The 27,716-nt window shown below is 44.4% G+C and overlaps 1 protein-coding gene across 1 annotated transcript in view; it reads right to left on the reverse strand.

Moving 5' to 3' along the window:
- Positions 1-1,310: 1,310 nt before the first annotated feature.
- Positions 1,311-27,716, reverse strand: part of SLC1A3 (solute carrier family 1 member 3) — a 73,710-nt gene continuing 47,304 nt past the window's right edge. The window contains exons 4-10 of the mRNA XM_080933760.1: positions 16,865-17,069; positions 15,551-15,593; positions 11,635-11,927; positions 8,403-8,636; positions 7,679-7,873; positions 4,888-5,022; positions 1,311-3,429 (exon numbers count right to left, since the gene is read on the reverse strand). Coding sequence (XP_080789886.1) covers positions 3,222-3,429; positions 4,888-5,022; positions 7,679-7,873; positions 8,403-8,636; positions 11,635-11,927; positions 15,551-15,593; positions 16,865-17,069 — 1,313 coding nt within the window. The 3' untranslated portion in view covers positions 1,311-3,221. The remainder of the gene's footprint in view (positions 3,430-4,887; positions 5,023-7,678; positions 7,874-8,402; positions 8,637-11,634; positions 11,928-15,550; positions 15,594-16,864; positions 17,070-27,716) is intronic.

Below are 27,716 nucleotides of genomic sequence, written 5' to 3' on the forward strand. Positions count from 1 at the left end.
GGAAGTTCAAAGAGAAGAAAGGCAAGAAAGAGGATGCCTCAGTCTTTCTTAGAAGGAAGAACAAAATGTTCATGGAAAAAATAAAGGAACAAATAGAGGAGCAGGGATTGGAGAAAGAATCATTCAGGGACTCAATCATGGGGGGATGGGGGGTTGGGGGTATCCACCCCATATGTAGCAACTAAACCCAAGCACTATTGCTGATGCCAAGTAGTGCTTACTGGTAGGAACCTGATATGGATGCCTCCTCAGAGGCTCTGTCAGAACTATACTGACACAGAGAATGCTTGCAGCTAACCAGCAGACTGAACAGGAGAACCCCAATGAAGGAGCTAGAGAACGGACTGAAGGAGCTGAAAGGGTCTACATCCCCATGGGAAGAACAAAATTAGCAACTATCTAAACCCACCACAGCTCCCAGGGACTAAAACACCAACCAACGAGTTCACATGGAGAGACCCATGGCCCGAGGTGCATATGCAGCACAGGATAGCATTTCTTGACATCAGTGGGAGGAGAGGCCTTTGGCCCAGTGAAGGCTCATTTTCCCAGTGTAGGGGAATGCCAAGGTGCTGAGGTGGGAGGGAGTGGTTGGGAGAGGGAGCACCTTCATGGAGGCAATGGGAAGGGGAAGGGGGATGGGACTGTGGGAAGGGGATAACATCTGAAATGTAAATGCAGAGAATATCCATTAAAAAAAATTGGACGGAAGGGGGGGGGGAAGGAAACTTTTCTGTAGGTGACTGCCCCGTGCTGGTAGCCAGAGAGATTAAAGGATGTACAGCTGAAACTTCAAGCTGTAGGCTTTGTGATATTGCTCACCAACTCTTTATTAAGAGGCTTGAAGAATAGTCTTCCATAAGTGGTTATTAGTAACCAGGGCTGCTTTTGAAATGCCTTTGGGGATCTAATCCTGTTCTTTTTCTAAACGGCAGTGGTAATCACAGAGATAAATCTATTTAATTTGAAGGTCAGGCAGGAAATCATTTTATTTGAAAGAGTCCTATGGTACAGTCCTGCTTTTCTAATACCAACACAGAAATGGTTCCTTTTATTTGAGAAATCAGAATCTGACGTGCGCAACCAAGTGTAAGTGTCATAGCCCCACGAGTCCCTCATCTCGAGTCCTCTTTTTGGCCTCCTGTTTTAGGAGAATGAGTGTGTCATTACTTATTGCCTCATAGCTGATTCCCACAGCCAATTCTGCCAAGATTTTACTGTCCAGAGAGCCATCTTTTTCTAGCTCTCCTTGAACTCACCATTCCCACCAATGGGGAAGAGAATAACAACACTGTACAGATACATTAATGTAAAACTATTCTTTCTTTATTGAAAATACATCCACAAAGTGATGTTTCCCAGCCCACCGTGGGTACGCAGAGCCTGTAATGGGCTGGCGAAAGGATCACCCTAGAGGATCTGTTTTCGTAAGAGACGGTTAGTATAAAAAATATCACACTGGGTGAACAGCATTAATTCGACATGATTAAGTTTGTTCTACAAGTGTCCCCAAATGACTGCCACGCAGATTAACCTCTGTCGTGTATTTCCCAAACAGAGCCTGCCATTAAATGATCACTTCACCGTAGCCTAGTGTTAACCTTTATATGCACGTCATGCTCAGAATCTCTAGGAAAAATGTCTCTAACTGTAGACTGTAGATACGATTCTAGATCTTCAATCTGTTAGCATAATTATGTGTATTCACCACCTTCGGTCAGAAAGCCTCACACAGCTGGTGCTGTCAGATGGCTCGACTGGATATTTCTAAGGGAGTAAAAAATAATCTCTTTTTAACCTGGGAGTTGCCTTGCCTGAAAGTAATTCCCCTGCTGTCTTTTCTCCCATCCTCCCCGATCTGATTTTCATGCGGATCTATCTGCATTTGGGGAGGGTTAGGAACACAAGCAAACTCCACCCCAGATGAGAGTTTTGAATTTGTCAAGAGACGTCTCTATACAAAGAAGTATATGGTTTTGTCATCCTAAGAACTTCTGGTTAAAATAGCAAAAACTAACCAATCAACCGGAAAACAACATTTTTTTTCCCCCAGAAATGAGACCATCTACCCTGCTTATGGACCTGTCTCAGAGATAGCGTTTGTTGGATCGTGAAATAAGAAGTGGTGTTATATGTTGTTTCTGTGGGAACTGATTGGGAACTGAAGACAAAGTGTTTCTTTAAAAAACAAACAAACAGCCTTTTCTGATCTTAAAAAGAATCCTCCCTTTGTAATGTTGGCCATACTCTATTCTTTCTCTGCCCTTTAGTGTTCTATAGTAAGACCTTGAACACATTTGACAGTTGCTAGTCTTCTCTATATTTCCTAAACTTCTAATTGGTGGTGGGAGGCTTTCTTCCCTGGGGTTTGGGAAGAGTACCTAAGAAAGGAGTGCTTCTAATATTGGAAAACAAAAGAAAATAAAACAGAACAACAGGCCAAGGGGATGGCCTTCCACCTGTCTACTTATATAAACCAACATTCTGGACCCAGGATCTAGTGAGCCACACACAGCCTGCCCCTAGAGAGAAATGCCCACGCTCATTAGGTGTCCTGTCTGAGATCCTCATGGGATCCTTCCTGATGTTGCAGAAGGCTGGGCTAGAGAGGTTTATGGTATCTAGAGTCACTCATTTTCTGCATGAGAACACTGAGGCCAAGTGATAAGACAAGGCTCACTCAGGACCATTTGGGAGCCTCACGCTCTGTTCCTCACAGCTGTGCATGAAAAGTCAGGACAGAAGATGCTTGTAAAGTCAGGACAGGAGTCCGAAGGAAGGGGAAGCCTCTCAGCTACCCAAGGGTAACTGATAATTGCTCATCAAATTGTTACGTTTTAAGACTAAAACTCAATGGTGTTCTGAAGGGATATTTTACATTTCGAAAGCTGATTTTTAAAACACTTTTGTAGCCTATCGTTTGCTTAATGCTTTTACTTATAAAACAATCACACTGGATGGTTTGCCATCTAAATTTGCAATATCGAAACTGTGTTTGATTGTAGTCACTTATTGGTAAGAAACGATTTAAAAAATTCAAATGTGGGCTAGAACCAATACATTTTGGCTGCTGCAGAGCCCTCCTTTGCTTTTGGACATTTTCCAATCCTATCAGAGTAGGGAGGAAAGAGGAGCTCACTGGGAGAGTGAGCTCAGGGAGATGGATTCATTGTAGCATAGTGTCCAACACCTGGTGCTTAAGAAAGCACTTCTGAGTCAGTCTACATCTTGGTTTCACTATCTGCCACGGGTTTCTCTGGTTCATTGTCCTGGGCAATCAGCTGATACGGCTTTTTCATTTCGTTCTCCTCAATCACAGAGTTCCCCATTTCAACATCTCGGTTCTTCAGTTCATGTCGGGACAAATGCTCAACAATCCCAGCTCCGAGGGAGTCACCCAGCACATTGGTGGTGGTTCGGAGGCGGTCCCTGCAGGTGAAGCAGGAAGGAAGGAAAAGAGAGGGTCACGTGAAAACCACCAGATCTCGGCTGCTTGAATTGGCTGGAGAAGGCTTTAGAAGTATCTTTCAAGCTCTGGGTAGTATACTCCTCCGATGGAACAATTTCATACTTGGACACACAACACCTACAACTAATCACAAGTAGGTGATTAGTTTCCAGCTATTTAGTCTGGCTATAAACAGAGAATTGACTTTCTCTCTCTCTCTCTCTCTCTCTCTCTCTCTCTCTCTCTCTCTCTCTCTCTGTGTGTGTGTGTGTGTGTGTGTGTGCATGTATGTGAGAGAAAGAAAGAGAGAGAGAGAGTAATATGTTGTCCATTTCAATCAGTTTTAGTATAAAAATAAAATCTTGAGAGTAGAAGCTTCTCCCAAAGTACTTTTCTTGTTTGTGTTTTTGTTGAGACACATTTTTATTTAGCCCAGGCTGCCTTTGAACTCCTTATGTGTCTGAAGAGGATAGCCTTGAACTTCCCAGGTGCTCAGTAACAGGATTGAACAATCCCCCCTCCTCCCTCTCCTGTGGTGCTGGGAAAGGAACCCAGAGCTTCATGACCTTAGGCAAATGCTGTAGCAACTGAGCTATATCCCCAGCCCCAATGCATTTGCACCAATTGATGCCTGGCGCCAGACCACAGGCTAAGTTCTGATCTGAATTTGGTCCCTAGAGTATCAGCAGGAGGCAGAGAACATGGGCATTTCAACTTTTAGGGAGGTGTAAACTAGGGTGCTTAGGGAGGCCGACTACTGTTACAGAGAGCTGATCTAGGGAACCTGAATGAGCTCAGTCCCCTAGCCATAGTGCACAGCCGTAGGGGCTCTTCCTAGCTCTGGTGATGTCATCCAACATGGCCTCCGGCATCCAAGGTGTTCTCAGAGGTCCTCTTTTTGAGTATCCCTTAAACATTTCCCCCCCCCCAGTAGAAGGAAATTTATGAAAGACAAGGGACAGGCAATGTCCCCGGAAGGGTGAGGAAAGGCGGCTTGAAGACCGGTCCTACATTGGTGGGGTCTGAGGATGTGGAGGGTACATTTCTTAGGATTTTCCTCAGAGCCACAAAGCAATTTCTTTTGATAATAAGAGCTCGCTTCTCACTGTCTGCACAGATATCCCTTCCCTCATGGGTCTCAGACATAAACATCTGCCCCGCATTATCTCACTGTGGGAAGCACAGGAGGAAGGGCCTGAGCTGGCACGTGGGGTCTGCAGCTCCAGCTGCTGAGAGGATGTGTTGCGCAACCCAGAGAGAGCCGGGCTGATTTATGTCAGCTTTGCAGACAGCGAGTGGCTTTATGGAGTGGGAGGGAGACCAGCCAGATGTGCCCCGCCCGCTGACTGAGAGAGGAGGGAGTTTGCTTGACGTGTTAGGCTGGGACTCTAGGTGAGGACTGGGGTCCGGTGATGAGGATGGTTCCCTCAAATACTCACAGAAACCAGTCCACTGCAATGATGAGTGTGATGTCATCCGTGGGCAGGCCCACAGAGGTCAGCACGATGACCATGGTGACCAGACCGGCCTGAGGAATCCCAGCTGCCCCGATGCTTGCGGCCGTGGCGGTGATACTGTTGACAGGGGACCAAAACCGAAAAGTTTACTTACAAGTGTCTCCTAGTGGAACCTTGCAAGACTCCTGTTCCCGTGTTTGAGTGGATGGCCTGCCTTAGAAGAATGGAAATAAATACATACACAAACAATTCCCCCAGTTAATGGTCAGACTAATTTAATTAAATCATGCACATGGTGAGCATGCTTTGCCTCGTTTGATTGTCACAATGCTGTGGTAGCCCACAGAGAAGTGGGCTTTATTCTGTGACCGGTTTTTAAGTGAAGAAACTGGTGGATACATTCTTTTGTATGTCCTCAAAATCATTTTGTATGCTATAAAGAGCAATAGAAGAGGGAGGGTGACTCTGGGGTAGAGCATTTGCTTAACACTCGTGAGGCCCTGGGTTCACCCCAGCACCACAATGGAACTGAGCTCTAAAGGGCCATAGATTTATAGTGACAACTTATTTCTAATAATTGCCTTATTCAAGAGGCTGAATTTCTATGATTGATGTGGCCACAAAATTAAATTTATTAATTCAAATGAGGAATGATTTATGAACAAAAACCCTGTAATGTTATAATTGTGTGTGGGGGGTGTGGGGTCAGAATGGATCCGGTTTGCATGTATGCTAAGTGTCTAAGACTTATTGATAAGGTGATGTGAGAATGTGAACATGTTTCCTCAGGAATAATAAAGTATTGGCAAGACTATAGCAATATTAATAAAGCAGTGAGTCTGTGGGTAAAACACTAATGATTCTTCATAGTCCTCCTCATGCTATACAGCATTAGAATGGCTAGTTGGTATGGCCACTTGGGATGGGAACTACACTTCCCAGCCTCCTCAGGGACACAGAATAAATTCTGACACATGAAACACAGATGGACGTGATTAGCCAACCTCTGACTTCCCCTCTTCCCATTGTCAAAAATTTGGCCATGTTGAAAAGCTGCCATAGATCCCCTAGGTGAAGGGGATACCTAGAAACTTTGCATCTGCAGCCTCTGTCCCTTACATTGTAGAATACCAACCAGCTTTTTAGGCTTTAGGTCTTGTTTTAGGGCACTGATACCATTATCAATATTAGCTCACAAGCAGCTGAACCTCTGTCTTAACTCAGGGCTCTTCAGCCAGTATGTCAAGATGCATGTGAGAATAGTTGTATTGTACCAAGACATTGTTTTCCAACCTCTGGTGTGGTTAGCGTGGGCTTCCTGATCCCCAGTCGGCCTGGTCTTGGTAACCTAATCTCAATGTTTGCTAATGTTTACTACAGCTATTGCCCTTCTAAATGGTATATATGCATACGAAAACCATTTCTAAATAAATATCAGCAATATATGGGGTGAGTGACAGAGATTAAAAGAGCACAAAACATACTTTAGGGTATGAAATCGAGATTCGATCTTTATCCGAGGAACAAGAAAACTGTAAAGGACGTTGGGGAGGGGCAGTTAGGGGAAGTCTGAAGGTAGCAGGTATTCTGGAAGTACTTTTGGGATTCTGTTACTGTGGGTACAGAAGAAGAGGAATGCTAGGTGGTGTAAGTGAAATATGACAGGAATATAAAGGAAAGAAGAAATGAAAAGAGGAAGGGGAAGGGAGGAGGAGAGATGGAGAGAGAAGGAAGAGACAGAGGAAGAGAAGGAGGGAGCGAGAGAGGGATAGCAAAAAATGATAGAATGTTAATTTCTAGATCTCAGTAGAGGATATTGTAATATTGTTTTAACATTTCTAAGGATAAGGCAACTTTCCTAATAAAGAGCTGCAAAAACAAAAGTCTGGCTTCTAATATTGTTAATATTAGCCGAACCAAGCCCACAGCAACGAAAAGCACAGACAGTCTGAACTCGGAGTCTTAAAGCCTCCTGTTCACTGGCTTGGTCTTTCTGGCTCATTGTGCCTGTTCCAGTGGTAAGAAAGGGCAAGGGGTGAGGTCTGCAGGCACACAGGGGCTGACTCTGCAGATCACGAGGAAAGTTACTAGGAGTGAAAGCTGATAGGAATGCCATACAGAATAAAACTAGGAGGCTTGAGAAAGCTCAGAAGGGAAAATCACTCTTCATTGGACATCTTAAGTGCTGGTTAAATGATTCTCTGTAATCTCAGCCTTGTATGCTCTGTTGTTATTCACCTTATACTGCCTAAAAATTAACCTAAGAGAAAAGTCTTCAAGTGTATTTTTACTTTTCAGTATTGCCTATACACATAGCCTAATGTTTTCAAAATTGCAATATAACAGCGTGTTTAAAATGGAATTATCTGTACCATATTTTTTTAGATATGTATTTTTTTTAAACAAGCTAGATGTATTTCTAAGTTCTGATTTGATAAACCAGTCAAGGAGCATGTGTATGGTGTATGGTTAATTACTAAAAAGAAGTGCTTATACATCCTGGCGTTGGGAAAGGTCTTTGGGAATCGATCGTGGACAATGGTTATCTACAGACAGATTTAGAGTGATATGTTAACAGGTAAATCATACTTTTCAAGTACACGCTTCTGTATTATTTGAACGACTATTCACACCTGAAGATAACCGCTCCCTCCAACTCCAACCTCCTGCGTATGTGTGATCTCTTTCCCAATCAATGTCTTCACCCAGCGGCTTCCGCTCATGTGTTAAAACCGTTCTGAGGAAAATGACGACTAGAAACCTCCCCTTGTACCTTATTGTTATAATCTGTCCAAAGTTCAGGTCAAAGTTGTTGACTTGGGCGATGAAAATGGCGGCCAAAGCCTCATAGAGAGCGGTCCCATCCATGTTAATGGTGGCCCCCACGGGAAGCACGAATCTGGTGATGCGTTTGTCCACACCATTGTTCTCTTCCAGGCACTTGAAAGTGATGGGCAGGGTAGCAGAACTGAGGGCAACAGAACAAGGCGTGTCAGCTGAGTGTCCCCCAGGAGTTCTGTATTTTTGTCTTGGCTCTAGCACAGACAGTTCCTTCCCCTCTCATGTCCTGACTAGTTCAGCATTGTCTAAAGTGCCTGGAGGTTCAGGGTAGTTTGATGCCCTCGCAGGGGTACTTGGGCACTCGTCTGTGCCTGGATTCCTCCGAGGCATTACTTGGGATGATTTCCATACCCGTAGATGCCCGCCCCACATCGTTTTCTCCCTTTTTTTCCTCAGGCAGACGTCGATGGAAGACAGGAAGCCCGAGGGTAGGAAAGTGCTCTTCCCCTTCCCTTTGCCCTTAAAGGGATTTACAGACAGCTTTTTCCGGGTTCCAAGGAGATATGATCAATATCAGAGGTGAAAAGGCCAATTCAATATTCCTGACATTTGTAACAAAAAATGCCTCCGCTTACTCGCAACCCTAGGCTCAGATCCCAGGTAAAGGTTTAGACACACTTCCTTAGAGGAATAAAGCCGCGTGTATACACACATACCTTGACGAGGTCCCAAGGGCTGTGATGAGCGCTTGCAGCAACCCTCCAATGAAAACCCAGGGGTTCTTCCGGGTTACCAGGAAGTAGAGGAGAGGCAGGACGATGACGGCATGAATGAGGAGGCCAACAATGACTGTCACTGTATACATGGCAAGCTGCCCCCCAATTACACCCATGTCTTCCATCTCAACAATCTTCCCAGCGATCAAGAAGAGGATGCCCAGAGGTGCATACCTACGGCAGAGCAACACATGCTCAGTTGTGAGTTTGGTTTTCTATAAGTTGTACGTCAATTACCAAGTAGGAGAGAAAAAAAGAATAAAACAAAATCAAAAGGGCAAGACAGGGTATAGGTTTGTGTTAAAGCAATGTATGATTAGACCGGTGAGAAATAGGTGGGGAAGGTCTAGGAGTGGAAGAGGAGGCAGGAGGCAGAGATTGGAGGGAAGAGACTCTGGGAGGAACGAAGATGGAGGTGGATATGTATGTCTCTCTCGGTGCATCTCTTCAGAAATAAGGTTGTTATGAATGCTTTATAAGAGATGGAATTATACAAGATCATTTGACTTATCTAGGTTGGAAAATTATATTATACCTATTGGAATAGAGTATGTTCTTTGATGTGACTACTCAATTGAGTTCAAAGGGTGTAGTGGCAGAATGCATAAAGCCTGCCACAGAGTTGGGATGTGTGTCTAAGGCTTGGTGACCACATGCTGGGGTGCTTGTATCCACCCGGGTCAGAAGCAGCAGGGGCGGTAGAGTGAACCACACCAGAGTTCACAGAAGCGCCCTGGAGCACCAAGTGGTGTTGGTGGAGTGAGACCTCGGGGGCCAATAGAGGTTAAGCCGTCTTTTAATATTTACTGCAACACAGGGGATTTCCAAGCAAAGACCTGTAGAAACTACAGATGTCATTCTTTTCTATTTAAAATACAAAGTCCCCAGATAGCTCTAAATCAGGTCTTCCTTTTACTCTGAATTGCTCTAGGACACCCCCATCCCATCCCCACTGGCCTTAGACCATAGGAAGGAGAAACACTTTGGGCCTCATCCCCGTTTTCCTAGGCATAGCTAGATGCCTGTTTGGGTCTTCAGATGCCTTGTAATTCCCATGTTCTCTTGACTCCTGCTAAGTATCTGATACAAGCCACTGTACCAATACCACACTTTTTAGAACATTTCCCACACCACAGCCTGCTTCCCACGCTAAAGCAGGCAACATGCTATGGCATGTCACACCACGTGATGTCAGTGTGCTAGATGTACAGTTAATGCTCTTTCTCTAGGGCAGTGATTCTCGACCCGTGGGTTGGGACCCCTTTAGGTACCGAACAGCCGGTTCACGGGGATCACTTAAGACTCAAAAAGCAACGACAAAATAATTTTATGGTTGGGGGTCACCACAACATGAGAAACTGTGTTAAAGGGTTGTGGCATTAGGCAGGTTGAGAACCCGTGCTGAAGGGCCGGTTTTATTGCTTTCTTCCATAAGCTATGTTTCTCTTAAAATGTTACCCATTAATTTTCTTCGAGTAACCTTTTATGCTTAAGTAAATTTCCTTTCACAGGAAATTTTATGTTACTATGTAAACTAAATACTAGTACCGCTTGCCATAAATAGAAGACCATAAAAATAAACCCAGAGCTATTAAAATTAATAAAGTGTGTGGATGTACGACTCCAGTCAGGTTATAGGCATTTGAATTAAGTAATTATCCACAGGCTGTTACTCACCGTCTCTGCAAGAATGGGCAACTGACCCCAAGATGACTCACACCGAACTAACCCTAATTGTTCAGCTCCCTTTGTGTGATGTGTGCGCTGAGCTACAACCAGACACACTGCCAAAGACAGAAGCCAATCGCCTTTGAGGGGAAGGGGCTGCTGGGAAGTGCGGGGGACCTGCTGCAGCTTGAGAAACACAACGCTTCTTTCAGAGGCCCTTTAAAGAATGCAGGGCAGGAAATCACAGAAGTACCTGCTCTCAGAAATGTCATAATTCAGTGTTGAGTGGGTAGCAAATGTATAGCTAGAACTCCATGTGAGGTTCATTCAGTGGCCTTGAATGGGCTCCTTTCATAGCAGAGGTGAAAGGTGGAAGGATTTTAATAATATGAAGATAAATGTCCACTTTCAGCCCGGCCAGGATTTCAAAGGAGATTTCCAGTTGAAGGTTCCTGTGGGGACCACATTCTGACCTGTCTTTGTGCCAAGTTCATATTCGTCTTGTGCAGACTCCCAAAGAGGTGGATTTCTATGGGCTTTGTGGGCATTCGAGACAAAGGATATTTTTAATCATGTTGGAGAGTGGACGCTTTTCTTGGTGAATGATGCCTTCCTGCCCCGGGTACCAAGAAGGACCCTAGATATTAGACATGAAGGATGAAGGAAAAGCAGCTCCCACACTAGGCCCATGGCAAACAAGGCTCTTTCTCTCTCCCTGCCTGGAAGAGCTTATTTTATAAAGTGGACGCAGCACCCTTCCCCCCTCACGCTTGGATTTAGTCTTTTCTTTTGTCTCCTGCTCTGAATCTTACTAATGGAAGTTGGGTTACAAGTTTCGGCTTAGCAGTACTTCCTCTGCATCCTCCTGGATGCTGTTACAGCTCCGACACATACACTCCTTCTTATGGTTCAAACAGAATGGAGAACTCACCCCCCCACACGCCAATGAGCTGGGGCTTGTGTTTGCTTTTTCTCCTACCGGGAGTGTTCTTCTGTATGATGGGATGTGCCCAGTCATTCTGATCTGAACAGAAAGAGTCACCCAAGCCTTTCCGTACCCCCCAAGGCAGATGGCACGCCTTCTACCTCTTTTTTCACCACACTTCTCAGGAATTCATATATGTATATATTTGTTTGTTTATTCTTTGTTTATTTCCTCTAGAAGCATATGAGATGTAGAGTACCATCTACTCTCCCTGCGGTAGCTAGTGCGCTTGGTACTCTATTCTAAACACTGAATAGAAACTCAGGAACTGTGTGAAGAAACAACCAAGCACATGTAAGAGGGTGAATGGGGTATGGGAGTCAAACCTTTTCAAAACAAAGACGGAAATGTAGGTTTAGGGCCTCCGCAGAGCCAGAACCACACGGGCTTTCTTGTGGCTGGCTTCCAAGATGGATCACTGTGAGTATCCATCTTGGTGACATCTTTCTCAGAACAGACCAGACGTGGAATGCAATAAACCTCTCTGTACACAGCCAGAAAGCACACAGAAATACATACCACATTATCACCGCTACCAATCTCATGATGGCTTCGTTAAGAGAATCAAAGAAATCTCTCAGCGCTTGCCCCTGCTCCTTCATGTTTCCGATCACAAAACCAAAGCACATGGAGAAGACAACTAGACCCAGGGCGTTAACCCCATTCACAGATCCAGGAACTGGCACCATCTCTTCCCGGATCCGGGTCAGCGTCTCCATGGCCTCTGACACGTTGTTGATCACGGCGCCCAGAAGTGTTTCGTTGGACTGGATGGGCACTTTGAAGCTTCTCTTCTCATAGCTGGTTTTAAACTTAAAAATAAGAAGCAGAAATAGGAATTCAGTGGTTGCTATACTGTCTTGCTGTCCAAATTTTCTATCATGATAATATGTTATTTTGTATTCAAAGGACAGCGTTGTAGATAATGTCTGTATATCTACCCACCCATGTATGGCCTATCTGATTTGTACCAAATTCCTGTTTCTCATCACTGACACACACATTGAAATACATGTGAATCATAACACACACACACACACACACACACACACAAGTACATAACAAATTACAATAAAGAGGAGATATCTGGCTAAAGGTGTTAGACTCAATATATACTTGCACCTCTGCTTTCTTCTTCTTCTTTTTTTTTTTTAAGATTTATTTATTTTTATTTATATAATTACACTGTAGCTGTCTTCAGACACACCAGAAGAGGGCATCAGATCCCATTACAGATGGTTGTGAGCCACCATGTGGTTGCTGGGATTTGAACTCAGGACCTCTGGAAGAGCAGTCAGTGCTCTTAACCCCCGAGCCATCTCTCCAGCTCCTCTGCTTTCTTTGGAAACCTTAGTAGAATAATTCTAATGAGATTGGCCCAAAGGGTTCCAAACTCAAATACCCTTGAGCCCTCTTGCCTTCTATGGTCATCACGCAGTGGGCTCATACGCAAAAATAACCTACCATCTTTCTTCCCACAGCTACGTAACAGGATGGTGACTGACTTTACCTCACAGGGTTGTGGCAAGGACCACCAGGGACATCATTATGTAAAATGTAAAGTATAACACTAATGTGGACTAATGGTATTCAGTGACAATGGCCTTCGGGATTAGACCTGGTTGGAAACTTCAGAGGGAGGGAGTGAAGATCCTCAAGTGCCCAGTCTTCAAGAGAGTCCTGACGTAATAAATACCAATCCTTAATGTCCTCCCTGCTGAGGATAACCTGCTTGCTCCAAGCCACTTCTCTCCTAAGCGAACCCATGGCCTAGCACCCCCTACCCCACAGCTCCTGCATAGATGTTCCAGTCAGCAGGTGCTGAGAGCTTGCAGTGGATAAAATGAAGTCTATCCCCCTCTGAGCTCCAGAAAAGTGAAATTCCCACCCTGGCCTTGATAGCGTTGGTCGGGAAGCCTCACTGAGGAATGGTGTATGAAGGCTGACTGGGTTTAGGCATGGCCACACACCGAGCGCTTGGCTATTTTTGTACCAAGAAGTGTGCAGGAGACTTTCTGGCCCATTGGAAAACCACTGTCTCCAAACAAGCACGTGGTCAGCCGTCACTACCGTGGATTGTTGGTAATTTTAAAAACACATAAAATTCCAGTACAGACAGCTCCAGTCTCTTCACTCTTGGATATTTGTGGAGTCTGTGGGTTCTCTGGGGGGTGCATTTTCAAGCCTGGTCATTTTCTCCTAAGCCTCCTACTCTTTGCCTTTGCACGTAGTTTAGAGCCCACTCAGAAACTGCAACCGTATTATAGATCTCGGGGCAACACGTCTGCTTCCCCCCATGGGACCGCCAATGCACACAGACTAAAGGCAAGTCTGTGAAGTTCAGCTCTTTTCTCATCTGACAGATCTAGAAATCAGAATTATTCTTTATCTCACCCAGTGCCTGCTAATGAGCAGACAGACCCCTACGCTGGGCTGCTTTGCTGGATTGAAAGGGATGTGTTATTTATTGTTATTGTAGTGCTTGAATAATAGATTTTTTTCACCTGCCTGAGCATTTTTGACTTTTGTGGTCCTGGGAACTAAACTTAGGGTCTTTCATGCACTCTCTAAGCACTCTACACCTAGACTGTATCCACATCTCCCTCTGTATTTTATATATGAATATAGAATATTTTTATATATAATATATACAACTCAAATGCTGTTTTATTTAAATATTATAAAATATATTTTTATTCAAGTTTTATTATTTTATTTAAATTATTAGTTTAATTTTTAAAATTAATTAAATTAAACATATCTAACTAAAATTGTATTGCATTTATTTGTCTTGTGGGGGTAGGGATACATGCTAAGGTGCCCATATGGGGGTCCGAGAGCAATTTGGGAGAATTTTTTCTCCCCTTCTAACAAGTGGGGTCCAGGGATTGACTTCAAGTTATCAAGCGTAGTGACAAGTGCCTTTACCAGCTAAGCCATTTTACCTGCCCTTTGATTTATACTTTGAGACAATATCTCATTAAATGACCAAGGGTACACTTGAACTCACTCTGTAGCCCAGGCTAGCCCTGGGATTGTTATCATCTTTCCCTCCATTGGCTTTTTGTCTCTTCCCCCCACTCCCTTTCTTTTTTAAAGAAAAGAGTGTGTCTGAACCATTCAATCTGCTTGTGCATTTGTAAAAGATAGCGTGTGTGTGTGTGTGTGTGTGTGTGTGTGTGTGTGTGTGTATGTGTGTGAACACACACATTTGTAGATGTTGTCTGATATATGTAAAACCCAGTGCCCAATGAGGTCAGGGTTCATTTTTATTTTGTGTGTCCCAAGCCGAAAGGTCAGGTGATTTGATACCACATGGAGGAGGAGTGTTTGGGAAGGAGAATTTAATCTGCTGTATGTTTCCCTTTCATAGCTTGGGCAGCAAAGCTTTACTAGTCAAGGTGGTTAGAATGAACTGTTTCCCAGTGCTAGAAGATATCTGTGTTCACCATGTAGAGAGCCAAGAGCTGCTTAGATGTGAGGCAGAAGGGGCTGAACCCTACCATAGCCTCTGGGTGGAGTCTCTGGGTTGCTTTCTGGGAAACAGTGTGGAGTGGTAGGAAGAGGTTAGAACAACCAGGTCTGAATTTGGGGTCTGCTATTCACTACTTGTGAGAACTTGTGTTCAATACGTAATCCCCTGTTCTCATAAGTGAGCAGCCTCGTGGACGAAATGAAGACAGTAATACTCGTCATGTCCATGTGAGGACTAAATATAACACGGGTACTTGGCACACAGTCAGCCGTTCACAAATGATGATGCCATCCCTTTCTGACATGGCCCTTCTTTAGAATCCCTAAGGCTCTTCATAGACTTTTAATAAGTAGGTCAATGATTATTTTTAAATCAAATCCAGAAATAGAATAGTCTAACTTTAAAGCAAGTTGTTAATGTATTTATTTACATTTAAATTTGCTTACATGGGAACACAAGGAGGGGAAGAGAGGGCCTCCCAATTAATCCTCTTTAAAATACATAGACCCAGTGTACTGTTGTGTGCAAGATGAATGTGCTTGGCAGCTAGGCCCCCTTTAACACAAGTGAAGGGCCATTGCCGCCAAAGTTCCCCAGGTAATCCCAGCGCTTTGCATGTGGTTGGCCAAGGAGGTATGTTTTACTGTAGAGAAATGAGAAAGCAAGAGAAGAGTGTCCTCCTGGCTTGCTACAGTCAAGAGGAATTGACATTTTATTATTTTTTAATTGTGTATGTGTGTGCGTGCATGTGTATGCATGTGAATGCAGGTGCCTAAAGAAGCCAGAGGTGTTAGAATTATTGTAGCTGAAGTTCCTGGGGGTTGTGAGCCACTAGGCACAGGTGCTGGGGACCTGGCTGGGGTCCTCTGGGTGAGCTGACAGTGCCCTTTATGACTGAGCCATCTTTCTAATCCCCCAGGAAGAATATAAAAGGTAACTTGGAAGTGGGTGAGTATTTACCTGTTTGAAGCAGGCTTCCACCAGATTGGGAGGGAACATGTTCCTACAAAGACAACAGCAGTCATTTGCAAAACTCCCCCAACAGTAACATTGTTCCTTAAATCCAGATTCCCTGTGTCTAAGGTAAGGAATGCACTGAATCCAGTAGCAAATGGCAAAAAAGAAATGGTGACTTGAGGCTGGGTACATAGTGGCTCCTAGGTATGGCCCATGCAGCTCATAGATTTCCAAGGAAGCTGACAGCTTAGAGAGCAGTGAGAAAAACAACAAAAACAACAAAGGCCATGTACATATTCACAGCACCCTGGTTCAGTCGGACTGACAGCTCTTCCTCTCCTTGTAGTTGGACCGCCTACACTGAGGCCTGTTTCCCAAAGCTGCAGCTCTTTCTGTGCTTCATTAACACTTCCTTTCTGTGTCCCTTCACAGACAGGGGTGATGACAAAACAGACTTGTCTCATTCTACGTTGGAGCCCCCCCCTCCCCAGACTCTGTTTAAAGACAGGGTCTTGCTAGGTAGCCTGGCTGAGGCAGACCTCAAACCCGTGACTCTCCTGCCGCGGTCACCCAGTGCTGAGATTACAGTTTGTAGCGCATGCTGACTTTCGAAGTTCCTTTTGAAGCTGTAGTGTGCTTTTTGCTAGGAGCTGACTGATTCGAGGGAGTGTATGGAGAGAAAGGAAAGTGCCAGGCTCAAACTTGGGCTCCGTTAATGATCATCAACCCCATTGCAAGTGTTAGATAAGACTCAGTTGTAATCATTGTCTAGTTGTTTATAAAACACAGCTGAAGGGCATCCTTCAGTGTTTCACTACGACTCTGCCAAATACTTCCTCTGCAAATGGTATAAAAGAAGGAGCATTAGTCAGGAGTGGTCAGGTGAACCACTGAAGTTCCTGCTGAGCTGTGCTGTTTGGGACGGACAGCGGTACTGACTACTGATTTTAAGTTGGGCGTCTAAGGAAGGAACAGGTCACACCTTGGTAAAAACTTTACAGAGTGAGACTTGGGAAAAGAGCATTAAGAATTATCCGGTGATTCCAGGGTGAAGTGCTCAGTGATGAGAACTTAGTGCCAAGGGTTTTGAGCCCTATAGCCGGGTTCTTCAGACCTTCTTCATCTCACATCATTTATGTGGGATCAGAAGTCATAGGCTCAATATTAACTTCTGCTCGAAGAAAGGAGACTTCTATCTGAAGCCTCACAAGGCTGGTTCTGGCCAAACCCTCTTTGAGACTTTGGTTGGCTTCACAAAATTTAAGAGGGATCGGGCAGTCAGAGTAGACACCCCAGGGGTGGTTTTCAAGGACATACCTGATTAAATCCAGGAAGGCATCCGCCGCAGTCACCTGCACGATTTTACCTTCTCTGTACATGTTTTCCTTTGTGCCCTTTCCGGGATGGATGATGATGACAATGATTATGCCAATCACCACAGCAATGATGGTGGTAGTCATGTAATAGACTACGGCTCGCATCCCCATCTTCCCGGATGCCTTACTATCTAGGGCCGCCATTCCTGGGGAAGGCAAACAGAAGGGTTTCAGGGAGTCAGTCCAAGGGGTTCTCGGGTGGAAGACTGTGGGAACTGGTATTTCCTCCTACCCTCACTTTCCTCGTCCCTCCCAGAAATACCCACTATGAGAAATCGTCAATAACTATGTGATCACCCATGTTTACTCCAGGAGCTAATTTCATGTGGGTAAGTAACACCAGCTTCCCAAAAGCTTGAGGTGCAATTGACTTCTTCCCAATTATTATTAGTTGGGAAACCTACTGTATGTGTAGCGGTGTGTGTGTGTGTGTGTGTGTGTGTGTGTGTGTGTGTCTGTGTGTGTGTGGGTGTGAATATGTATATAGAATTTCTAAAACTGATTTCCATCAGGATAGGCTAAGTTTACCTTGTGAAGAATTATTATTTTAGATGTGCTTTGTGTAGTCTTCTGGGTGTCTCTTCTATAACGTTTGTTGTTTTCATCACAAGCACTGGCCAGTCTGTCTTTAGTTTGTACTTCAGGCAGACATTTGGGTCCTAAAAGCTAAAGTGCTTCTGTTGCTTCTTTGCTGTTTTATCTCATCTCATTTAATAAAGTTGAAATGATGATTTTTGTGGAGTCCTCCTCACTTTTGTACCCTGTCTTCTTCTTTCCTGCCCCGCAGTCTGCCCCATGACAGGTTAAAAATGGTTCTCCTTGTTTTCAAGACATATTCAGAGTCTACTTAAGGTAAACTCTAAGTGTTAATCAAGGTGAAAAAGGATGTTTGGTTTTTAAGGGCTCCCAACGGTGTAGGCTAATGGGATATACTTCAGGGTTTGTTGGTCCATAAGACAATGGGAAAGAAATCCTCTGCAGAGTAACTCAGCTATAATAATATGGCCTCTCCTGTTTGATCAGCTGTTTCTCCTTGTCCTTCCTTTATCCTTTTCAAGTTTATTATAATACTGCAACCTAATTACTATATAATCTAATCAAACTTTTATTTACTGCTTTCCAAGACTTATTTTTACTTATGTGCATATGTGCATGTGTGCATACGTATGAATATAAATGCTCACAGAGTCCAGAAGAGGGCATCCGATTCCTAGGGCCTGGGTTTACAGGCAGTTGGAAGCTGCTTAGTGTGGGTGGTAGGAATTAAACACGGATCAGAACGTACTCTTAAGAGCTGACCCATCTGTCCAGCCCTACGACTAAGTTGTGTCTTTATAAATGTACTAAAAGATAATAGTATATTTCTTTTTTTAAATGATTAATTTATTTTTATTTTATATGCATACATGTATAGCTGCATGTATGTCTGTGTTGAGGGTGTTGAAATCCTGGAGCCAGAGTTCCAAACTGAGCTGCTGGGAGTTGAACCTGGGTCCTTTGGAAGAGCAGCCAGTCCTCTTAACTACTGAGCTCTCTCTCCAGACCCATTAATGACAGATATCAGTGTCCACATTTATACAAACACATTTAGAATATGTATTGAAAAAAGTATTCATGATTGTTAAAATTACGGCTTACAACTTATAATTCTAATAATATTCTACGGGCATCATTTATAATTTTCACAAGCACTTAATAGCACCTAAAGTCTAAGATTTTAGTGACTAGCAAGTAGGAATAGACTGGGGGCTCAAACTTAGACCGTATGTAACTAGGTTTGGTAAACATGTTGCCCTGAGACAACCAACAGCAGCTCTCACAGATGAGGAGGCTGGCTGGCTTTGTTTAGTGCATGAACTTGACACCTTATCTTTGAAACCCAGGGTTAAAGATCCATTTACTGAGATGGCACCACTCAGACAGAGCTTCAATCCGTTACGATTGGGCTAATCCGTTCTCAGTGGAAGTGGTCATCCTCACTGTCACTCCCGGGTCTGATTCATGCACCAAAATATCTTTACTCGGCTGTAATTTCGATGATATCTCTGTCTCAGCCTTCTGGCTCTTTCCCTGTCTGCAATAGTTGCTATCTGGGCTAGGAGGTACCAGGCGGCCGGATTTTCTTGGGGGGGGGGGGAAGGGTTTCTTTTCCTTTGCCTCCTACCCTGCAGCTCTTCTCTGATGCTTCTGCCCATGACTGTCAACCTATAACTATTTAGAGAGAACACTGGTGGTCAAGACAGCAACGGGGTCCAAAGTTGCGAACAGAAGAGGAGGATTCCACACCCTTCCCCCACCCTGGCCAGAGAGACAGGAATCTTATCATCATGGGCACAGCAAAGGGATAGAAACTTCAGGAAATGATTTATAGGGTTGTTTTTTTTTAATGTTTTGAATGAAAACCAACATAAAAGTATCATTTTGTACTTTCTGAAATAATCAAGACAACCATCTGAAGGCATTGTCTTAGCAGAGAACACAAAATGAGCCCCGCCCATCAGAGGAGAGGACTCGGCCCCTTCTGCATACTGGCCCTTTAGTTCTGGAAGAAAATAAACTGCTATTGTTTCAACCAAGGAAGATGCTCCCACGAACCAATTCTCCAGGGAAGTCCTTCTCCTAAGGACAGTGTGATGTGCTCCACTGGGCCACTTACTCACTTTTACCCCTGCCACACTCCAGCTTGTAAAGCTGAAGACCCCATCAAGAACAAGGCCACATGCTGTTGCCAGGGAAACAGTAAGGAGAGGTATACAAGTAGTTCCCCTCACAACTGCCTTGAAACCAGTGGGGGCCCCAGAAGCGATAGACAGGAGAATTCTAGAAGACAAAGCCTTGAGTGGACAGAAATTGTTCTTCCTGTCCCACTCCTGAACTCTGTAACCATCCTCTCTCCCCAACGTGATGAAATATGAGAGAGCAAGTCCTACAGCGGAGACTAAACACACGTAAAGAGAGTCTGTGGCAAGGTTAAGGCACTAAATCACTTTGTAGAAGGGGGGGGGGGCTTTGGTGGGAATGTCCCAAATGTTTAGAGAGGGAAAGTCTGCATAGATCTTTGTCATTTAGTTTAAAATATAAGGGAGGGGGGCATCGAGGTGGTGGGGAGATGGGAGTCACTTGGGCATAGGGGTGCTTTTAGCTTAACATGTCTGAAAACACATTCCAGAGAGAGCTGTTAAGACAGTGAGCTCAATGATTTCTTTTTGCTCCTTGACATTGAAAACATCTTTATTAGGAAAAAGCCCCCCCCATCAGAATCCTGGAATCGAAAGAAATCCTCTGTTGTGTTCTTGTTAGAACCTCAGCTCTTCTAGCTACAGCAATATGCCCGTACATTTTGTATACTTTGAATTAACCTTTAAGTTCATTCACAGGCTCATTCATAAAGTCCTAATGGTTTCTATTCATTTAACTCCATGGCATGCCAGAATGCAGATATCACTGATACTGTGTTTTAGGTAAAGAAACAAGAAGGCAGAGAAGGAAGTAACTTGCCTTGTGCTTTGCAGCTAATAAACTTCAATGGCAAGATCAAAACCATTCTTCTGAAAGAATGTCTTCCTGCTTCACATCCTTTTGGGAATTGCCCACATTGATGCCCGCTTGTTACCCATGTTGATTCTCTCTAGCCTTCATGTGTTGAGATAAGATACAGTCCTTAGCTTGAGGAGGACCCTACTATAGTGATGTCATTATAGAAAGCCTCTGTTCTCCTACATGCCTTAGATCTATCCAAGGGTCAAGCTGAGTACTCCCAGTCACTGGAAGAAATAGTTAGAAAGGTAATCTAATTGCAAACCTCCATCCACTCCTGGAAAAGTGGCCCAGAGCAGGCAGGCGCACTGTACTGGAGGGTGGAAGATGATTGATCTTTCCAGCTGTGAGCAGACTTTGCTTCTGAAAAATCTATTTATCAATAAGCAATAATTATGCAAGTAATTATTTCTGAAAACCTTTAATATATTTAAGAGTTAAGTACTGGGCTGGAGAGATGGCTCAGTGGTCAAGAGCACTGATTGCTCTTGCCAAGGTCCTGAATTCAATTCCCAGGAACCACATGGTGGCTCACAACCATCTGTAATGGGATCTGATGCCCTCTCTTCTGGTGTGTCTGAAAACAGTGACAGTGTACTCAGATACAATAACAAATAAATAAAATCTTTAAAATAAATAGTTAAGCACTGAACAGAGATGACAGGATGGGGTTCTAGAATACCAAAGATTTAAAAATTGCTACAAACAACTGTGTGTCTGAGGTGGTAGTCACCTGAAGACATGAAGCAATCTTCTCTAAACAAATAGAGAATAACTGTTTTACTTCTGAGGATTGTCTTTTGGTATTCAGTTTGTCACAATGGATATGCACCAAAATCCATGAGATATTTTAGAGTGGGGAGAGAGGGAGCATTTCCTGCACATACTACGTGGAACTCTGAATTGAAAATTAAAATTTTTTTGATATGATGCTCTCTATGACTTGAATAAATAAAATATGTCTTCAGCCAAGTTTTAAAGGGGAACATAAATAACTCCAGGCTCCCAAGGTTCTGTCATTTTCATGGATTCCATTCTCCCATCTGCTAAGAAATGTATGCCTTTCAGAAGAGCGTGTTTTAGTCTGTTTCCCCTCACAGTTCCTGTCTCTGGTTTTGGAACAAGAACTCCAAAGCAACCCTCTGTTTTGAATTGTCTTTCCATGTATCCCCATGATATTGTACTGTTCTACCAAGGACCCTGGACCAGGCCCAAGGGGGATAGAAAAGGGTGATGGCAGATGCTGATTCAAGACGATGGCTGGCTGTGCTTTAGTTCTGAGTATCTTAGATGTGCTCCTTCTGCACAATGCACTCTCAGATGCTCATCTAATGAAAGCCGCCTGTTTCCAGCCCTCCTAGAATTTCAAGATGGGCAAACTTACAGCACAGATCTCAAGAACAAACATGTACCGTATTCATTGGAGTACAAGGTTATGTGATTTCTAAAGATAGGAAAATTAAACTCTAAGAATACAGTTTATTTCATATTTCTATTGTGGATAGGTGTGGTACATTGAACAGCTAAGTATTGGGCAAACAGACACTTACAAAGGGGTTGGGACCAGGGGGCCAAAAGCTTATAGAGAAAGGGCAGTAGGTGGAGGGGGTGAACACCAAGCAAGTCATTTTAAATCCTCGACTACAATTATGCAAACATCTTTCGTATTATACTCTTTTCTTCTGGCCCTTTATAGATTAATGATTGTAAAGAAAATGCCAAGTTCTATGATTCTATTTACCTTCCAGCAGGCAGGTTTCAAATTAATGGTAAAGAATGTGTGTTGTCGTACTGAGACTGGTAGTGTACAGTCTAGCTGATGGGGGTTAGGTGGGGGCTCAGGAATGCAAGTTCAAGGTCAGCCTGGGCATCTCAAAGTGGAAAGTCTAAGGCAGGCCGGGGCTGCAGTGGGCAGCGTCTGTATATTTCTGTCTTAGTTCCTCTGCTTGCTGATATATTCCATTCTTTCAGGTGGGCACACAGGGTTTCTATTCCTGCACAAACATCATGACCAAGAAGCAAGTTGGGGAGGAAAGGGTGTATTCAGCTTACACTTCTACATTGCTGTTCATCACCAAAGGAAGTCAGGACTGGAACTCAAGCAGGTCAGGAAGCAGGAGCTGATGCAGAGGCCATGGAAGGATGTTACTTACTGACTTGCTTCCCCTGGCTTGCTCAGCTTGCTTTCTTATTGAACCTAGGTCTAGCAGCCCAGGGATGGCACCACCCACAATGGGTTGGGCCCTCCCACCCTTGTTCACTAATTGAGAAAATGCCTTACAGCTGGATCTCATAGAGGCATTTCCTCAAGGGAGGCTCCTTTCTCTGTGATAACTCTAGCATGTGTCCAGTTGACACAAAACCAGGCAGGGCACATGGGTAATTGCTATTGTTCTATCTTTCAAGACTTTGACAGAAGAGTGACCAAATTAACAAGCAAACAACATAAGTATACAAAGGTGAGTTCTAAAGAAAAGGCACTTCTCAGGTTGTGAAGTCAATTTAGTGGGTCTTGACATTTAAAAAAAAATCAACTAACAAGAAACTAGCACAGAAAATACTAGAATATATCACATGTGGTAAAGATGAGCAATAGTTGCTGGAGTTGTCTTCAGCTTCCCAGCCATAAATATGGATGTGGCAGCCACAGTGTAGGATGAGTTTGTCATCCAGGTTCAGATTTACAAGCACTAATTATGCTCTTACTCAGCTGACAGCAGGGGGTGCCTGTGACTCTGGCGTGTTCCAGGGACCTAAGAACTAGCTTGTTTTCATAAAAAGAGACCAAGGAATAGGGTGTTGGTTTCCAGTGTCTGGTCAACTCATCTGACCAGAAATCTTATAGACATTATGATAAGGGAAAGATCCTCAGAAAGCTTTACGTCATGGAATTTTCTGGAAAGAAGGTAATGTCTTCTGTGTGTGATGTATGCATGTATGTGTGCATTTTACATTTATTTTCTGTTTCACCAAGAACGAAACCCTCCAAATAAAAACTAACTTTAAAACAAAGTAACCAAGCACCATTTGATTATATTTAAGGGCCACCCCATGAGATAGAATCTATACCTGAGAACATTAAAGTAGCCAAGAACCAGAGAGGGGATAGGTCATAGGAGAACACTTACCACTATTCAGCTAGAGAAGTGTAGCAACAAGATGATTCCTGACAACACATTGCTACACGGTAAATCAGTGCTTGACCAGCCGTCATCGGAAAAGCTTCTTCGTGCAGTAGATGTGAATTAACAGAGACTCAGAGCTAGACAATGTGCAGAGATGTCTTTGGAACCCTCAGCCCTTCCCCTCGGGGTTCAGGGATTGATGTGAAAGAGAAAGCAGAAGGATCTTGGGACCCAGAGGTGAAGGATGAGCCCAGTGAAACCGTATCTTCCAGTCACAGCAGGACTAGTAATGTACACACAGATCCACAGAGACCGCCACAGCATGCAATAGACCTGCCCCTGTTCAAACTAGACGATCCCAGCACAGAAGTACAAATAAAGCCCAGTGCTTAACCGTGAAACCATCTGCAGTGCTACCTGGGAAAATCAGTTTTGTTAAGTGGAGTGTCACTAGATTGCCAGCTGCACTCCAGGACAGGCCTCATGCCCAGGAGTAAACGGCCAACATAGAATGGATCCTGTTGTCAGCTTCTAAAGTGCATTCTGGGGATCCAAATTTGGATACTCATCGTGGTTGCCCCAATCTCTGTCTCTCTCCCTCTTCTCTCTCCCTGGGACAGGGTCTCACTGTGTAGCTATAGCTAACCCACAACATCCATACCATGGAGCCCAAGTTGACTTGCAGTCCTGACAACCTTCTCCCAGCCTCCTGAAACTGTTGGCTTTGAGCCATCCATGAAAGTTAGCTCATCTCCACAAAGGCTGACAAAGACTTTGAAGCTTTCTCTGCCAGTCCCATTACAAGTATTTTCATGTCAGCCAAAATTTCCCTCCTAATGATGGCTGATCATATCGAAGAAACTGCCACTTTGCTATTCTGGAATGCCTTTTAGCTCTGCAAGGTAATATACTTGAAGGTAATAGGCAAATGGTACTTTTTGTTGCTTTGTGACGGCATATAATCTGTAGGGAAAATAGATTGTTTTTTAAATTTGCTCCTAAAAACTTGTTAACACATCTTTGAGTTCCAGCGTTCCCTAGAAAAATGAAGTGCAGAAAAGTAAATGAGAAACACTTCTTTTTGAAAGATTGGTCAATGAAAACATCAGTGCGGGCAATATTACTAGTGGCAGAAAAAAGCCAAATCACTTTTCTCCTCAGCCTTCGAGGACTAAGCACACAGTCCTTTTGCTTTTTCTCCCTCTAAGCTGTGATGGGATTGTTTGGTTTTGTTTCTTAACTTATATAGCGAGTAGCAGGGAGGGGAAACCAAGGCCCACCATTGCTACCTCTTATAAGAGCCGAAGTGCCTGTTGGCTTAACCTTAGGTTGGAAGTACCTTCTCTTAGCTATTCAGGCAGTGAGAACACGGAGAGCCCAAACTACCCCTCTCTCTGCTCTGGTCCTTATCCAGCCCTGAGATTCTGGTGATGCTGTTTACTCTGGAGCCTACTCCAGGGACTTCCTGTCACTCTTAGCAAGGTCACCGGAAATGGTCGCAGGGGGCAACTCTGAAAGTCTCCTCTCAGAGGATCCCAGCTGCGGGTGCGAGACCCCCTGCGAGGTGATTTAGATACCCATTTACCCTTCACATTAGCCCATCCTTTGCTCACAGTATTGGAATGTACCACACAATATGCTTTTTTGAAGAGGAACCAGAGAGTAATTCATCTTCTTTATGTGTGCTAAGCAGAGCAAAGGGAGAGGCGAGTGGACCCGCGACAGGCAGGGGAATAGTGATTAGTAACAGCTGACAGCCTCAGACCAAGACCCTTTCTTTGGTTACCTCACTGTAACAGGCCAGCACAAAGGGATCACTGTCTTCCTGCCAAGATTTAGAAAACCCAGGGCCATGAAAAATAGAAGGAAAAAGACAAGTGTGTGTTGGGTAGAGGGGACAGTAGGGTGACCAGAGACTCTTGATCGTACCTGTAGAAAATAACCCTCTGTCTAGTGGGAAGACGTGCCTTCCCCTGCAGGGTAGGGCATCCAGTGGTACCACCAGGAACCCTAATAGTGGGAAAGTAGGTGAATTCACTAATAGAAAGAGCCTGCGGAGCCAGTCAATAGTTTGGGGTTAATGAGAGGAAGTTCTTTGAGGGCCAGAGCCCCAGCTGAGGGCCTCCCCTTGTCTTTTCCCCCTCCCAAATCACAGCTAGCAACCAACCACTGGATGAGTAGTTTGCAATTTCCCTCTTTACAGTTGGGTTGTGTTTCCTGCTATGGAATAAGTCTTCCTGCATGCTTTTCTTATGAAGATGACCACGACACCGTGTCTCCTAACTGCCAGAGTGCTGAATGGCCACTACCAGAGTCTACAACTGGGCTCTACTTTATCCGGTTAAACCTAAGGATGTCTGTAGTGGAGCGCAGAACATGTCAGACATCCAGGGGGTGCCTTTTCTTCCCATGCAAGGCTTGTCCCTTACAGAAGGAACTTCAATAAAAGCCCCAGAGAAATTGAAAGCATCCATAGATGCTGAAAACTAGTTTAACCTGGCCCAGCTCCTAGAAGAACAGCTGAGGCAGGATAAAGGGCAGGCCCAATACAGTGTACACCTTCTAGGGTCAAAAGGCATGCCAAGATCCTGGAACCAGAACCAATCCTGGAATGGGTCTGAGGTTCAAGTTCATAGCCCAAGCATGAGATTAGGAATTGTTAAAAGATGCATTTTTTTTTAATGCCATCAGAATAAACCTTGCTCACCTATTTCCTGTTAAGTTTCAAATCCAGGACAAGCAGCTGAGGTTTCCTACTTAACATATCAAGGCGGACCTGGTCTCCAGGTTCTCCCAGCAGCCCTCAGTCCCAACCTGTTACAGGGTACAGCAAGCATAGCATACCCTGCCCTCTACCCTGAACTCTCCAGCCTAGGGACTCGGTTGCCCTCCACCTAAAGGCTCTTCCTAATATAATCTGGACATTTTGGTTACTTGCCCTCTTTTTGTACCTTTGGCCTCCTGGTTGCTGTATTTGATTCTCCTCTCTCCTTTCCCTTCCCAATCTCCCCATTTGAATGGTTATATCCAGATGTGGAGTGGTCTCCTACAGATGTGTCTGCCTCTGGCTACGCTCCCCCACTTACCTACAATAAACTTCCTCTTCCACCCATACCTAGGAGCAGTCACGGCCTTTCCTCTCCTCTTTACTTCGATTTTTTTTGTTCATCTGATTTCAAGCCCTGGGTGAGAGGACACTGAGCCGGTGAGGTGAGACAGATCATTAATAAGGTGGGGAAAGAAGCTGCTGACGAGGACTCTAGAATCAAATTCCATAGATAGGAAAGCCAAGTCTTCAGGAGTCTCCCTGCTTGGGAGCATGAGCACCGTAAGCAGCCTATGCCTGTGTGGGACCACTGTGAGCATAGCCAGCATCAGTACCAGAGCCACAGCCTGCGTGGGACCACTGTGAGCATAGCCAGCATCAGTACCAGAGCCACAGCCTGTGTGGGATTACTGTGAGCATACCCAGCATCAGTACCAGAGCCACAGCCTGCGTGGGACCACTGTGAGCATACCCAGCATCAGTACCAGAGTCACAGCCTGCATGGGACCACTGTGAGCATAGCCAGCATCAGTACCAGAGTCACAGCCTGTGTGGGATTACTGTGAGCATACCCAGCATCAGTACCAGAGCCACAGCCTGCGTGGGACCACTGTGAGCATACCCAGCATCAGTACCAGAGCTATGGCCTTGGTGACCTCAGGCAAAGCAGCCTCAAACCTGCCTCAAAGGGTGTCTCTTCTGCCAAACAACCACTACCTCATGGGTCCTGGAGAACTGTTTCCTGCACACCTGATCTACAGTTATGATGAACTCCAGATGTTGTAGTCATGGCTGCCGATGGATTACTATGGAATTCTCCTAGCAGCACCCACGGCCATTGCCTAGAACAAGTAGAGACTGAGGGATGCTGGGAGAACCTGGAGGCCAAGTCCACTTTGATGTGTCCGCTTCCTTGTGTCCTTGGCTTGAATGTTAACATCTCCTAAATTAAATGTGAATCTCATTTACTCTATAAAAGAATATATTATAAGCTAAATTCAAGTCCACTTTCCGATTAGTTGGAATGTGCCAAACTCAGTCTTTGGGGATGGAATTAGGGCTGGGGAAGGGAGGAAAAAAAGAGT

The sequence above is a fragment of the Micromys minutus genome (assembly GCF_963924665.1).
Source record: "Micromys minutus genome assembly, chromosome: 20".
Classification (NCBI taxonomy): domain Eukaryota; kingdom Metazoa; phylum Chordata; class Mammalia; order Rodentia; family Muridae; genus Micromys; species Micromys minutus.